This window comes from Kogia breviceps, chromosome 15 (genome assembly GCF_026419965.1).
Source record: "Kogia breviceps isolate mKogBre1 chromosome 15, mKogBre1 haplotype 1, whole genome shotgun sequence".
NCBI classification, from domain to species: Eukaryota; Metazoa; Chordata; class Mammalia; order Artiodactyla; family Physeteridae; genus Kogia; species Kogia breviceps.
In genome coordinates this window covers 461,612-477,258 of record NC_081324.1, presented here as the reverse complement: position 1 = coordinate 477,258, position 15,647 = coordinate 461,612, and the positions used below count along the sequence as shown (strand labels likewise).

General features: G+C 55.0%; 1 protein-coding gene across 2 annotated transcripts in view; it reads left to right on the top strand.

Annotated features, from left to right (window-relative positions):
- The window catches only part of KCNG2 (potassium voltage-gated channel modifier subfamily G member 2), a 42,996-nt gene that overhangs the window by 1,439 nt on the left and 25,910 nt on the right, over window positions 1-15,647 (top strand). Inside the window, exons 2-3 of one of the 2 annotated variants that reach the window (XM_067015093.1) lie at window positions 7,475-7,582; window positions 9,376-10,071. In XM_067015093.1, the coding sequence (XP_066871194.1) occupies window positions 7,475-7,582; window positions 9,376-10,071 (804 nt within the window). The remainder of the gene's footprint in view (window positions 1-7,474; window positions 7,583-9,375; window positions 10,072-15,647) is intronic. The other variant, XM_059040482.2, reaches the window with a different exon arrangement.

Below are 15,647 nucleotides of genomic sequence, written 5' to 3'. Positions count from 1 at the left end.
GTGTCCTTCACCTCGCGGGCGGTTAAAGAGCTGTGAGCGTCCACACCATGAGAGCTCGTGGAGTGAACTGCTGATACAGTAGCAACCCGGTGAATCGTCAGAGAATTATGCCGCGTGAAAAGAGCCAGTCCTCAAAGGTTACATAACAGTGCGGGTCCTTTTATACACCATTCTCGGGATGACAGGAGTACAGGGACAGAGAACAGACCAGTGGTGGCCGGGTTAGGTTTGGGGCTGGGGCCGGGAGGGCTGGAGGTGGGTTGTGGGGGACCCTGGTGGTGACGGATGCCCTGTGTCTGGACTGTGTCAGTGTCTGCACCCTGCGGTTTTGCGAGATGCCACCACTGGACAAATTGGGTAAAAGGATGTCTACAAGCTCAAAATTGAAAGTTGAATTTAAAAAACCTCTTCAGGGCCATTATATGCAGCTCTGCTGTATGTATACATCATGCTTTGTGAATAAGAGTGATCAGTTATCAAATGTCTATGTGTCTTACAGATTTGGAGATTATATGTGGTTCTCATAAATTATAACTGAAAAATAATCATCAATCTTCCTCTCAACAACATGGCTAAAAATTAGATCTAATGAGCAAGCTTTGAGTTGTGTTCATATATACACTTTAGAAGCCTTTTGTAATTTGTGTAACTTTGACATATAGAAAATAAATGCATTTGAAAACAAAATAGTTGAACACACTGGAGTTTAACAATTGGAAAGAAATTACAGGAATGACACTAATAGTACTTATCTTTAAGGCTGAAATTTCCTAAGAATCATGTTTTATTTAAAATTAGTTCTTCGCCTTTGGATCTTTGTTTTTAAACAATAGATGATTTTTATTTTAATTCCTATGATGTTTGTCTTGGTAGGACAATAAGAATTGAAAAACAAAAAATGCAGCGGCTCACCAGATATTAACCTGTGCTCTCTTTATTGTCAGGAGGTTAGATGCATTTTTATTTTAAACTAGCTCAGCCGCAGTCATCTGCTAGTTGGTTGGTTGGAGAAAAGCATTTCTTATTTAGATCACTTTTTCCATGCTGTCACATGGCCTGTTTTATGTGTTCGTTCTCGTGAACCTGTGTCAGCTCAGAGGTTAAGCGTTTCAGCTGTAAAGCAAAGCAGGTACCTGGAAGGAGAGACCAGCCGAGAGGCTGGAATGGTCTTTGTGGAAGGGCTGGGTCACGGCCCCCTTTTCCCGCAAACCACGGCGTGGCTGACGGGGAGGAGAGGGGAGGGAGGAGGTGGCGTGTGAACCGAACTTGTGAGGATTCCGAACCAGAACTGAGGCAGGAAATAGTTTATCAGAGCCTTTAATCACTGGATTAACTATCTGGCCACATTTACGGTGTGAAATAATGTTTCAGATCCTAAAGCCACTGGCTTTTAAGCTGAGATCAAACGCCCACCTTCTGGACTCATCTGGGGGCCTCCTGTGCCCTCGGGGTGCCTGGTCCTCCCACCCTACCCCCCTGCCCCACCCGTACCCCAGCCCCGCCCCCAGCCCCGCCCCCTACCCCCGAGTCTGCACTGAGGCCCCTCCCGGGGACGGGGCCTCAGGGTCTTCGCCACCATGGCAAGAGCTGCCCCGGGGAGCAGGAAGGCTCAAGCGTCTGTGGCCTGTGCTGGGCAGGAAGGCACAGCTGGGAGTCCACCAACGTGCACCCAGACCAGGGACGTGGGGGCCACGGGGGGGGCGGGGTGCCCAACACCACGGGTCCCTCGTCCCAGGTACAGCCAGGGGTCTCATTTTAAAGGGCACCTTCTCCAAGTAAGAAGCTGTCTGTTTTGTACAAGGAAAGAAATCTCTCCTAGAGAATACTTCGCTTGGTGACACCCCAAACTTTATCTCTGCTAAAGAGGTTTTAGTCTGTTCCAGTTCGTGGTTTTAAGCCTAAATTGGTAAATTCAGCTACAGAATAAATATTTCCTCCACTGTGGGTTGGCCTTCTGGTATTTGAGAACCCCTTCCCAGTCATGTGCTTCTCCCCCTCTTCATTGTCATTCACACACGGCCCTCTGCCCGCGCTCCCTTGCAGGGCCCCCCCGGAGACGCATCCCTAACCGGCCCCACCCATGCCCGCAGCTCCAAGGACCCAGGGACGGAACGCGGGGGTGCCAGCCGGGGTAGGACCCGGTGGGCGCACAGCGTGACGGGCAGACGCCTCCCTCTCCTCTGGCCACGGCTGCCTCGGAGGCAGTGGACCAGGCCCCTGGCCCTTTCTGCGGTGACCGCTGAGTGTGTCCAGCTCCAGTTACAGTGTCACGGGGCTTTGAGATGAGCGGGAGGGAGGCTGTGCCGGACATGGTGGCGTCTTTCCCCAGAGTAGCTACGAAGCCAAGTCCCACAGCACACATTCCTTTTGAGGACTAAAGCCCCCAGGTCTCCCTGTAAAGCGCCAGGCGTGGAATCTCCTCATCCTGTCTGTCACTGAGCCTTTGCAGATGGATGTCTTCCATCTTCACCACATTTTCGTCACTTGGTTTATTTTCACCTCTTCTTCTGGGATTCCTAGTAAACAGAATTGATCACTTTCCTTTCTCCTTTGCTTGCTCTATGTGTCCTTCTCTCTGATGTCTGTCTTCCATTGACCCCTTTTGGAGGGTTCCTGGGAGAGAATGCCTCCACCTGACCCAACCTGACCTCAAGCTGACCTAACCTGACCCAACCTGACCTCAACCTGACCTCAAGCTGACCTCAACCTGACCTAACCTGACCCAACCTGATCTCAGCCTGACCCAGCCTGACCTCAGCCTGACCCAACTTGACCTCAGCCTGACCTCACCCTAACCCCAACCTGACCTCACCCTGACCCTAACCTGACAGACTCTACTTTCAGTCTCATCTGTTCACCTCTGGAAACTGTCTTCCTTATTCAGATCCTCCTGGGCTTTGTGATAATGTCCTTCTTCCTCTGGGGTTTTAATTCCTTCTTTGATGTCTGTAAATATTTTTGATAATCCTATCATCTCAAGTTCCCAGGAGCCTGATCCAGTTATTCCTGTGTCTGCTGGTGTTTGCTCGGGTGGGATTTGGCCCTGTGTATTTTATAATTTCAGTGTGTAAATTCATTCTCAGTTGAGGTTTCATCAGCGGGAAGCTATGAGGCTTGAGTGGTGAGTCGTCCCTCTAGACCAGGGGTGCTGATGGCATTGGGCTGGGTCTGCCCTTATTCTGGGGTGTCCTGCACGTACGCTGTAGGGTTTCATAGCACCCCTGGCTCCTTCCCACACCCACTCACGACAACCAAAAATGTCCCGGGCCGTGCCAGGTGTCCCGGGGGCAGAGTCACCCCAGTTGATTATGTGTGTCTCCGGGATATCGCCAACCTGGGACCACTTTCACGGGGGATAATTTTTTAGCTTTGGGTTTCAGAGACAAAAGTTTCAACCTCAAATCCATTGTGCAGGTAGGCTTTTTGACACATATTCTTGTAGAGCCAAGCAGAGGAATCTTGTAATCCTCCTATACCATAGGCAGATTTTTTTCTAGTTTACCCTTTCACTAGGGCGTAGGGAAAAACGTTGGTGCTTCCTGTAGGATTAGTTCAATCCCTCCGTCTCCTGTCATGATGGTTTACCAGTTTACTATCTATCAGAAATGAACACGTCCGAGAGACCCCACATCCTTGGCAATTAAGTGTCATCAAACCTTCCCACCTTACAATGTGGTGATTTGAGATGTTTATTTTTGCTATTAGAAATGAACTGGAGGGACTTCCCTGGTGGTCCAGGGGTCAAGAATCCGCCTTCCAATGCAGGGGACGCGGGTTCGATCCCTGGTCGGGGAACTAAGATCCCACATGCTGTGGAGCAACTAAGCCCACGCACTGCAACTACTGAGCCTGTGCTCCTCAACTAGAGAGCGAGAAAACCCACGTGCCACAACTAGAGAGAGAGAAAACCCGTGCGCCACAACTAGAGAGCCCGTGCGCCACAACAAAGCCCTCTTGCCACAACGAAAGATCCTGTGTGCCACAACTAACACCCAAGGCAGCCAAATAAATTCATAAATTTTTTAAAAAAAGAAATGAACTGGGGCATCTTTTCATATATTTAAAGTCTGTGTTTTCCCTTTACTGTAAACTCTGTGAGAATTTGCCCATTTTTTTCTATCGAGCTGTCAGTCTTTTCTTAAAATCCACGGCACTTGAATGCCTCTTAATGCCCCACACGGCGGATAGGGACGCACTTCAGGGCTCTCAGCAGTGACTATCAGTCTCTTAAGAGAGAACCTGACTTAAAAACACTTAGTAACATATAAGTTATGTTTATATTTGTACATGTATACTCCAGGGAAGAAAACCCTTTACAGGAAAGTCGTAGGATCTGGCTGATTACCCAGTTATTTTAACGATCAGTCATCCTTACCTACAAAGAATTCGGAGCACACATTTGGTGTGGCTACAAAAGGAGTTGATTAGCCTTTGCTACAGATTTGTCACGTGGCTCCGCGGGGACAGGAAGACGTGGAGGACCCCAGCCTAGCGCAGGCAGGGTGGGCTTTCCCACTCCACACTTGTCTCTGCTCCTCACGGTCTTCCAGGCAGAAGCTGCTGTCAGCTCTCGTTCTGATAGTTACGGGGAAAGGACGTGAGGTCACGTGGCACTTTCCCTCGGGCACACCTCGGCCTCAGCCCAGAAACTCGTGAGCCTGCCCTGGAGGAATCCATCCTTCCCGGTGGCCTCGCACGGCTCCAGAGAGCGGGGCACCTCCCGTGGGGACCCCCGCCTGCCTCCTGGGCAGATGCTGAGCCCCCTCCGAGCTGTCTGGGGAGGAGGTCGGCTGGGAGCCGCTGGCATCCTCGATGTGGAACTCGGAGCCGCCGTCCCTGGGTCCTCGATGAGAAGCAGTAGCTTGGGAGATCTCTGCAACAAGTTTCTGCGACCTAAACAGCTGACTGCGTTGGAGGAAAGCAGGCTCTTCCTCCTCAGCATAACCTCCTCAGATTTCCCCAACCTCCTGCCGGGCCAGCGAGGCTGCAAAGCCCTCGGGGCAGCCTCTCCTCTGTGCAGAGCCGGCCTCGCAGTGTTGGAAGTGCCGGCCGTCCTCGCGCCCCCGGCTCTCCCCGCCATGAGCTCCAGCATCGCGCGTCCAGCACCAGCATTTGCTGCATGAAACGCCAACCCCGAGGCGTCAGCAACACGACTGAGCCCTGAGCGCCTCTGCCTTCAAATCCTGCAGTGACTGGGCAGGCACGCTGGCTCTCTCCCCACGCACGACCCCTTCTGTTTGGTTTTCTCCCCCTCCCAAATCTCGGGGTCCGTGGGCACCCGGGCCGCATGCCGAGCACCCCTTGGGCGCCCACCGCTTTACGGTCCGTGAGTCGCCCTGGTGGTAGGTTTGCCTGGCAGTGGTTAGAGCATGAAATCCTTGACAACAATGAAAGGTCTTGATTTTGGCAGTTGAAGCGGTGGTTCTCAGGCTTTGGTGCACTACACCTGCTCATTGACATGCACAGAACCGGATGTCAATTTTTTTTTTATTGAAATGATAATGTCCATTTTAATGTGTACAATTCAGTGTTTTTAGTGTTTTAACCCTCACCACTACCTAATGCCAGAGCATCTTCATGACCACCCTGTCACCATTAATCGGTCACTCCCCCACGCCCCCGGCCCCAGCCCCTGGCAACCACTAACCTACCTTCGTGTCTGCAGATTTGCCTCTCTGTCCGGCCTCTTCCACTTACACCATGTTTTCAACATCCATCCGTGCCGTGTCCTGTGTCAGCACTTCATTCCTTTTTGTGGTTGATTGTGTCCCAGGACGTAGGATGGAGCACATTTGCTTATCCCTGGGGCAGCTGACGGACACTTGGGTTGTTCCCACATTTCGGCTATTGTAAAGAACGCCGCTGTGAATATTCACGTACACGTTTTTGCGTGAACCTAGGCTTTCATTTCTCTTGGAGTAACACTGCTGGGTCCCAGGGTAAGTCTATGTTTAACTTTTTGAGGAGCTGCCCAGCTGTTCTCCCCAGCAGCTGCACTATTTCACATTCCCACCAGCAGCGTACGGGGGTCCTGAGTTCTCCACGCCCTCACCGACACTCCTTTTTCCGTTTGTTTGGTCGCAACCAAGCTAGTGGACGTAAAGTGGTACCAAGTCGTTTTGATTAGCGTTTTCCTGATGCCCCATCACACTGAGCATCTTTTCAAGTGTCTATCAGCCAGTTTTGTATCTTGTTTGGAGAAGTCCTTCAAATCCTTTGCCCACGTTTTAATTGGCTTGTTTGTCCTTTTGTTTTTGAGTTGTAGGAGCTCTTTGTATATTCTGGACACTAGACCCTTCTCAGATATATGATTTGTCAATTTTTTCTCATTCCATGAGCTATCATTTCATTCTCTTGATAATGTCCTTTAGTGCACAAGAGAGTTTAAGTATGACAAAGTCCAGTTTATTTATTTTTCTTTTGTTGCTTATGCTTCTGTTGCATTTCAGAAACCATTGCCTACTCCAAGGCCGTGAAGATTTATTCCTGTGTTCTTCTAATCAGATTCTTCCCCTCCCCAGGGTTTGTTGTAATTGCTGTTGTTTGTTTGAGTGACTTTTCTGGACGAATTAGGCAAAGTCTATATGTCTTTGTCTTGTGTGGCCACTGATATCTCTGTCCCATTAGCTTAATGGTCAGCAAGTCACTGGACAGAGATTCTCACATGCCTGGAACAAAAACAGAAACAAACCTGTCTTTGCAGACGGGCTCTGTGTGTCAGGGCACCCTCAACGCCCAGCAGGCCTGTCCCTTGCCTCTCGCTTCACCTGCTGCTTGTGCAGAGCTGCAGGGCAGCTGGGGTCGGGGCGGGGGGAGAGTGTAGGGCCTTCTCAGGTCTTTCCTGAGCGTGCACACGGCCCCAGGCACGTGAGCAGCGTTGTAGATTTTGAGCAGTTTGTCGGAGCATTTCCAAAGCGTCTCATTCCCCAGCCTCTTCTCCCAAGCTTTCTGGTTAGTCTATTTTTTGTCCCAACAATAATGTTCATCCATTGCCTCAGCAAACATTTTCGTGTAAGTGATTTCCACAAACTGCCTGGGTGGCCACTTTAGCCCTGGGAGAGTCCTGAGTTAGGGGAGGTACAGGCAAGCCTTCTGACGCGTCTTTCGGGGGAGCCACCAGAAAGGTCCAAAGAGTTATGTTTCCTCCTGAGTCGGGTCCACTCGCCTCTTCCAGTACCAGTCCTGGTACCAGGAACGCAGGCTGTCATCTTCAAGGCGAACGCTGAGCTGGGAAGCAGGTTAAAATGCTAAGAGCTCACTGTTGTTACCAAGATTCAGCTGTTTTTACTCAAGTGTTCCCCTGGCTGCTGCTACCCTTTGGTTAGTGTCCAGAGTTCCACGAAAAGTTGATTCTGATGGTTTTACCGGTTTTCTCATTGCTTTAATGGGGGGGATATTTGGGGGTCCTTACTATGCAGTTTTCCAGTCACTCAGAATTTTAAGTGTAGAGGCAGGAATATACTTTTTTTTGCAGGTTCCCTTGATAATTTTGGTGCTGTTGGCCCTCAGTCCACACTTTGAGAACAAATCTGGAACTGTGTCCCTCCGCTCCAGATTACTGCCTAGCCGATGTCTTAAGATGGTAAATGGGACCTTCGGAGTTTATGTCCCCGGATTGGTATTTGCCTGTTTGCTCTGCTCTGTCACTGTTGCCACAGTGCAGAGAAGTGCCTGGTGCCCAAGTGCTGACCCCACTGTGTGAACAAGTCAAGGGGGACCCTCTGAGCAGGATCTGGAGGAGGAACAGAACCGCCCTCCCGCGGTGTGGAAAAGAACCCGCAGGAGTCTCTGCAAAGGACGGAGTCATCAGTGTTACTTATGGACCCTTTTTGATATGGTTCCTGAGTCAGGGACCCTGTTTCCAAACAGATACATAGACGTTAAGGGGTGACCCAGCACTGAGCAGAGGAAGGAATGTCAGATGCGGCTGTGGGTATATACGCCACAAAACTTTAAATGTCCACATCCAGGGCAAAAATGATTTTGTCTCAGTAACATGTTTTGTGACACGTCCTTTTAACAAGTGCTGAGTAAACCAACACACTGAGGAATTTTGGTTGCTGGTCTATGCACAAGCTATGATGAGATACTCATTAATAAGAATACGATTTCTTTTGTGAGTTTCTTGAACCCTGGTCAAAGAATAAAACAAGTAATCATTCATATAAGAAACTCACCTGGAATCTTACCTTTGCCCAAGCATTCTTAAGAAGGCATCCGACAACGAATGCCAAAGTGCACATGCCCACCAGCTAGTGTGGGTGACCCATGTTCAAAATATTTTAAAGGGGATCCGGGCTAGCAATTCCCACACTACGAGGATATTTCCCTCCCTTATATGTTTGGAGCTGTGAGCTTCATTAAGCTTTGGGGCCACAGATCCCTTTGAGAATCTGAGGATCCTCTATTAGAAAAATGTGTACACACACAAGTTTGCATCTAATTTTAGATGCAAATTTTAGATCCCTGAAGAATTCCCATGGACAACAAATAACCTCTGGTTTAGAGAATCAAGGCAACCGAAGAAGCATCGTTAGTTTCTCTACATCAGTGCCTCTCAAACCCAGCTGTGCAGCAGAATTATCTGGAAGATTTTAAAAGGCAAAACAAACCCGTTTTTATTAGGGACGTTTGTAAATGTGCGTAAAAGCAGAGCGAAAGTATAATGGCCCCGGTGTTCTCATCACCGGGCTCCGGCAGCAGGTGAAGTGTTTTGTCTGCACGCCACCTTGAGAAAGATTCGCTTAATGAAGTTTCAGACCTCATTTCACGTGACTACCTCACTGTGGACCTCGAAGGGGCTGAAACCACCGCCTGCTTTTCACGAGTGCAGTACTAGTCTCATGCCTTTAAAAAGGCTTTAAAATCATAGATAGTGCTGGGATTTTCTTATTTACTCTTAGATGTCTTTTTATAGTTGGTTCGCTCGAATCCGAATCCAAACAACGTCCACAGGCTGTTCTGGCAGTTTGGCTGACGCTTCTTAAGGATCAATACATCCGTAGCAGCCCCCTCCCCTGGCCCCCACTTGTTAACCAGCTGGAAACACTCCAGGTGTGGCCTTGCCATCATCTCCTGAGGCAGCATCTCCTGGGCTGCCCGCCCTCCTCCCTCGTGCTGCCCGGCGTTGGCCGCGTCCCTAGCCTCCAGGCAAGAAATTAAGGCCCTGGTAAGCGGGGGCCTGCTGGAAAGATGAGGGGCGGGCTCCTGGGACCACCTGCAGGCATGAGGGATGCAGGAGAGAAGAACCGAGCTGCTGGGCCAACGGAGCCCTTGGTTTGGTTCGCTCCCCAAGCCCCAAGGTCGTGCGTGGGCGGGGGTGTCCCCGAGCTCCCGGCCGGTCTGAGGCCTAACGCGCGCTCCCTTCCTTCGCAGGCCCAGCCTCCGGACCCTGGTGCGGTGCATGGGGCCATGGCCCTCCCCCCCGGGCCCGCGGAGCCCCCGGGCCCCGAGCCCCCGGTTGGCGGCGGCGGCCTTGGCGGGGCCCGCGCCCGGCACGTCATCATCAACGTGGGCGGCTGCAGGGTGCGCCTGGCCTGGGCCGCGCTGGCCCGCTGTCCCCTGGCGCGCCTCGAGCGCCTCCGCGCCTGCCGCGGCCACGACGAGCTACTGCGCGTGTGCGACGACTACGACGTGAGCCGCGATGAGTTCTTCTTCGACCGCAGCCCGTGCGCCTTCCGCGCCATCGTGGCGCTGTTGCGCGCCGGGAAGCTGCGTCTGCTGCGCGGCGCATGCGCTCTGGCCTTCCGCGACGAGCTGGCCTACTGGGGCATCGACGAGGCGCGCCTGGAGCGCTGCTGCCTGCGCCACCTGCGCCGCCGCGAGGAGGAGGCCGCCGAGGCGCGCGCGGGGCCCGCGGAACGCGGGGGCCCCGGCAGCCCGGCCTGCGCCCCTGGGCCCGGCGGCGGGCGGCTGGCGCGCGGCCGGCGGCGCCTGCGCGACGTGCTGGACGACCCGCGCTCGGGCCCGGCCGGCAAGCTCTTCGCCTGCGTGTCCGTGGCCTTCGTGGCCGTCACGGCGGTCGGCCTCTGCCTCAGCACCATGCCCGACATCCGCGCCGAGGAGGAGAGGGTGAGCGCGGGGCCGGGGCGACTGGGCCGGGCCGGGGGCGGCTGGGACGGAACCGGGGAGGGAGGGCGGCAGCTGGGCCGTGAGGCGCCCGCTGGGTGGTGGTCTTAGGCACCGCGACTCCTTTGGTCGCTGAAACTGCAGGCCCTGGAGCCCTGTGCACCCGCCCAGGGCAGGTTCGCCGGGAGTGAGCCCTTGGCGCGGCTGCCGCGTCAGGCCGCCCGCTGTGCGCTGCCAGCAGAGGCTCCAAATTCCAGCCAATTTCAAAAACTCGGCAAGGCTGCCGGGCCCGCGGGCCTTCTCACTGAAATTCTCTGACGGTCGGGCCTTGAGGCTTGGACAACTTGGAGTTAAAACGCCCAGTCTAGAGAGTGCTGTGCTCTAAAGTCAAGTCCTGTCGTCCTGGACCACAGGGACAGGACCTCTGAATTCTTCCAGGAGCCCAGCTCTGGCTCACCCAGGGCTGGCTTTGTGGAGTTGCTGGGGCTCGTTTCTGAGCAGACAGTAGACTTCCGGCCTCGTCTGTTGTCCCGTGAGGCTGCGGGCAGAAGTGTCATCCTGGGGTCAGGATGTCACCCGAAGCTCAGCAGCGTTTGTGCGATGTGCGCGCTGCGGAATGTCTCGGCAGCACTCGGGGAAGGCCCGAGTGGGTGTCGTCCGGGTCGGGCTTAGACGAGAGGAGGCGCTGCAGTATTTGAAGGATGCGGCTGCGTGTTGCCCTCAAAGCGTTGCCTGTGTTTTCTCACCGGGTGGCGGGGGCGTCCCGCCTTAACCTCTCCAGCTCCAGCTTCCAAGGGGTGGCAGAGGCTCGGACTTGAACCCCCCGGCCCCAGGCACTGCAGGGCAGAGCTCGTGTCAGCCTCTCAGTGAGAGCCCCTCCGCAGTCCGGGGAAGTGCGCGAGCTCGCCCGCTGCCGTCAGCTCATGATTCAGAGACACAGAGCTCGGTTCTCGTGGAACATTAGCTGTGAGCGGCCTTGACCAAGAGCCTGGTGATCCTGACTGCAGATTAAATTGAAATGTAAATTTTAGGAGATTGGTTTGGCTTCCTTCATTGTTCGGGTGTCTGATTCCTGAGCTGTCGTTTCCAGTTGTCTTAACTAGGCCCCAGCTGGGGATTCTGCTTGTAAAGACGCTCGACGTGTTTGGACTTTCTCAGTAGCAGGAACTCCGTACAATCCGAGGAAGGAAATCACTTACCCAGGGATCAGGGAACAGAAGTTAGGGCTGTGTCAACTAATGACAGCGTCACCGGAGGTCGAGCTGACCCTGAGAACCCTCTAGGCGTCATCTGGTCCCCACGTCAGCCACCATTCACGTCCGTCACCCACCTCTTCCCCATTTCCAGAAACACTGCTTCACACCCCCCAGATGCTGTCTCACCAAATCAGTCATCAGATTAGGAAGTAAGGATCCCAGTGCTGGTGAGCACGTGGTGAGTGTGTCCATGTGCTTGTGAGGGGTGCTTACGAAGCCCCCGGCCCGTTGCACACAGTAGGTGCCAAATAATAGTAGGTGTTGTCACTGCCACAGGAAGGGAGAAGTTTTATGTTTCATCAACTCTGTGTGTGTGGTAAAAAAAAAAAACATAAAATTCACCATCTTGGCCATTTTTATGTGCAGTTCAGTGGCGTTAAGTACGTTCACAAGGTTGCGCGACCGTCAGCACGCTCTGTCCCTAGAAATCTTTCGTCTTCCCAAACTGAAGCTTTGTCCCCATGAAGCACGAACTCCCCAGCCCCTGGGACCCAGCCTGTGCCTCTGCCTCTGTGAATTCAGCTACTTCAGGGACTCATTTAAGTGGAATCACACAGGCAGCATCTTTCTGTGACTGTCTTGTTTCACTGGGCACAGTGTCCTCCGGGGTCCGTCCGTGATGCAGCAAGTGTCAGAGCCCTTCCTGTTTAGGGGCTGAGTAACACTGCCTTGTATGTATCGCCTCACTTTGTTCATCCATCATCCGTCCGTGGACGCTTGGGTTGCCTCCTCCTTTTGCTGTCAGGACTAACGCTGCTGTGGACACGGCACAAACATCTGGTGAGTCCCTGCCCTCGGTTCTTTGGGGTTTATGCCAGGGGTGCACTAGCTGGATTCTGTGGTGATTCTGCGTTTACGTTTGCGGGGAGCCTCCCTGCTGTCCCCTGCAGCTGCACCCTTGACGGTCCGACCACAGAAGTTTCCAGGCACGAGGCCATCAGGGATGGAGGGCAGAGAAGAGAAAAACTTGGAATCCTTCATTATTTTCTTGTTTGTTGGGGTTTTTCCAGTAGAAATTTTTAAATTTTATTTACTTATTTCTTGGCTGTTTTGGGTCTTTGTCGCTGCACACGGGCTTTCTGTAGTTGCCACAAGCAGGTGCTACTCTTCGTTGCAGTGCGCGGGCTTCTCATTGTGGTGGCTTCTCTTGTAGCACAGCACGGGCTCTAGAGCGCAGGTTCAGTAGTCGTGGCTCGCAGACTCTAGAGCGCAGGCTCAGTAGTTGTGGCTCGTGGGCTCTAGAGCGCAGGCTCCGTGGTTGTGGCGCACGGGCTTAGTTGCTCCCCGGCATGTGGGATCTTCCCGGACCAGGGCTCGAACCCGTGTTCCCTGCATTGGCAGGCGGATTCTTAACCAGTGCGCCACCAGGGAAGCTCTCCAGTAGAATTTAGCTTGCAAGTCACAAGGCTGAAGTATTATCTCTATGTGATCTTTGATTTTGATTAAGTGGCTAAATAATTTCTTTGTGAGATTTCAGGTCTTCTCTTGAAGGCTCCAGAAAGCATCCTCTGAGAGGCACAGCACCGACAGTTCTGTGGGCCTGAGGTCCTCATCCTCCACCAGTGACAAGCAGGGATGCTTCCCCAACGCACCCACATTCTAGTTGGCACTCCAGTTAAATGCACCCAATTCCCTCCTGAAAAACAATCTTGGGGGAGCAGGGAGTGTCATGAAGAATCAGGGGTGAGCTGGTGCAGCTCCCTTTTCATCAGTCTGTCTGGTGACATCTCTTGTCATCTCAGGCAGCATTGGCATTGGTGGTTATTTTTGTGTGTTGGTGCAGAAAAGCATCGAGGGAGAAAAAAGATTATTATCCTCCATTATTCAGGTACTCAGGGGAAAGTTGATTCCTGATGCCGATCCATGAAATGCCCCTTGAGTGGCCGGGCCCCCACCCGGGCTGGAAGGAGGCCCCCACTGCACAGAAATCCCAGCCCCCGGCTCCAGGGTGGCCGGGACGCGGCCTTTGGGTGCAGGGGCCAGCTTCCTTCGCCTTCTGTCTTGGCCCCAGGACAGACTCTGCATCCAGACGCCCCAGTCCGCTCTGGCTGGTGACGTGGCCTGAGTCCCAGGGTGGCTGGCAGAGCTGGGCGAAGTCCCCGTGCTCCCCAGGCCACGCAGGCGCCGTGTACTGGTGGGTGGGCGTCCTTGCGGTCCGCGCGCCTCTAGAATCCAGGCTCTCGCTGTCCAGCGCTGCCCCTGTGTCTCCTCGGTGCCCTGGAAGTTCCTGTGCCCGGTGGTGGCTCCATCCAGAATTTGCTCTTCGGCGTTGTAACTGAGCGAGAGCTAGGTGTCCGCTTTTCACGGTTTATGGGAAGAAGGATGTTGTGAAAGCATACCTGCGGGGCGAATCTTGAGGACGTTTTGCCTCATGAAACAAGCCAACTGACGGGTCAACAGGACAAATCCTGTCTGATTCCACTCATATGAGGCACTTAGAGCCACCAGATCCGTGGAGTCGGAGTGCGGACGGGCCGGGTGGGGGCCGCAGTGATCCGCAGGGCGCAGGCCGTCCCAAGTCAAAGTAGCTGGGGCTCCGGTGCGTCCGACCGACTCAGGAGGCCCCGAGGACCCTCAGCCAGTGGGGGCCCAGCACCCTCCCCCATGCGTAGTGAGAGCAGCGCAGCCCCGGGCCGAGCAGACCCGGCATGGCTGCTGCAGGAAAGGCCACAGGGCCCACGGACACACCGGGACTCCTTGCTGCCTCCTGCGCCCCCATCAAGGTGCGGGGGGTCCCTGGGCAGAGCCGCCCCTCCAACTCCATGGCCGTTTGGTGTCCAGGTGGGCGCGCGGGTGGGGGCCCGGTCCCCAGGAGCGTCTGCGGGGCAGTCCAGGTCTGGGCTCGGCCTTGGGGTGGGACCCGCGGGACCCTCACGGCCCCTCCTCTGGCTCCTGCCGTTCTGAAGGCGACACGGTGAGCAGTTAGGCCCCGGCTCCGACGTGGACTGCGCGTGTCCCCTGCTGCCGTGAAATAAACCACCACGAGCTGCCTCGTGAAACGGCACGACTTGCCCTCGAGGTCCCGGTGGGACCTGGGCCTCACGCGCAGGGCTGGTTCCTATAGAGGCTCTGGGGGACCCGTCGCCGGCCCTCGGCCCTCCCCTGTCCTCCCAGTGCGTCACCTGGTTCTCCTCTCCCACTACCGTCCCCTCCTCGTGATGGGCTGTGGGGACCCTGTGACCACCCTGACCCCGTAACCAGGATGCTCCCGGCTCCGGCCTCGCCGTCTTCCACCCTCTACGGCCCCTTCTGCCATCGGAGGCGACGCAGCCGTGGCCCGAGGACCAGGATGTGGACGTCTTCCAGGCATTATGTGGCCCACCACCGTCATGAAAACACTCGAGGGCAAGACCCCTGCTGCATGGCCCCACCCCCCCTTCCCGGTCGGGGCCACGCCGGCGCTGCCCAAGGAGCTGTCTCCCTCCTGCGCTGAGGTCTCAGCCGGGAGCCCCTTCCAGCGCTCAGCTCTGCCCTCGTGGACGCCTGTCCTCAACCTTCCGTGTCCTGTTCATAACCTCAGACCCAGCGGACGTAAGGATCCCACCCCTGTCTGAGGGCTTCCGAGGGTTCGAAACCCCAGGCGACATCAGAGTTGTCCGTGCAGAATCTCCAGGCTCGGACGCTGGTTTTGCTTTGGAGATGAAGACAGGTGTTTGCAGGGTGAGGAGCTGGCCAGCGGGAGGGCAGGACACCGCCACCCGGAAGCCCCGTGGAACGCACACCAACCCCCAGTTATCTTAGCGCAGCGTTCACTGTGTGTCGGCAACGGCTCTCGGGAGCGCTGCTGTGGCGTCTCGGATGTGTACTGGGTCCGGAGCACAAAGAAGGACCGGGGACCCCCGGCCCCCCGCCCACTGCTGCACCGGTGTCCCCCCAGCTGAATGAGACTTCGGGGGCTGTGGCTGCTCTTGCCTCCGCCGGCAGGACCCAGGGGCAGGGGTTGGGGGCGTGCACGCGGGACCTGCTCCGTCCTGTCCCGGGAGGTCCCCGCCAGAGGGGGCTCAGCCCCTGTGCCTGGTCCACGGCGGGACCATCCACGCGGGAAGGAAAGGCTCCCTGGCATCCAGTGGGTCTCGTGACCAGGCCTCGGGGCTGTCTGCTCAACAGTCCCTCCTCGTCTGCAGAGATGGAGATTAGTATAACCAAACCCCTAAACACCGTGGCCACAGAAAGTTACCGTGAATTCTCGGACCCCAAGAGTACGTTCTGAGCCAACGCACCGCCTGGTTCCTGGGAGAAACGATCGCGGCAGTCACCACCCCGAGATGCTCCCCGTCTCATTACCGGGCTGGACAGTCTCCCCTTGGCACGCGAGCAGAAGTT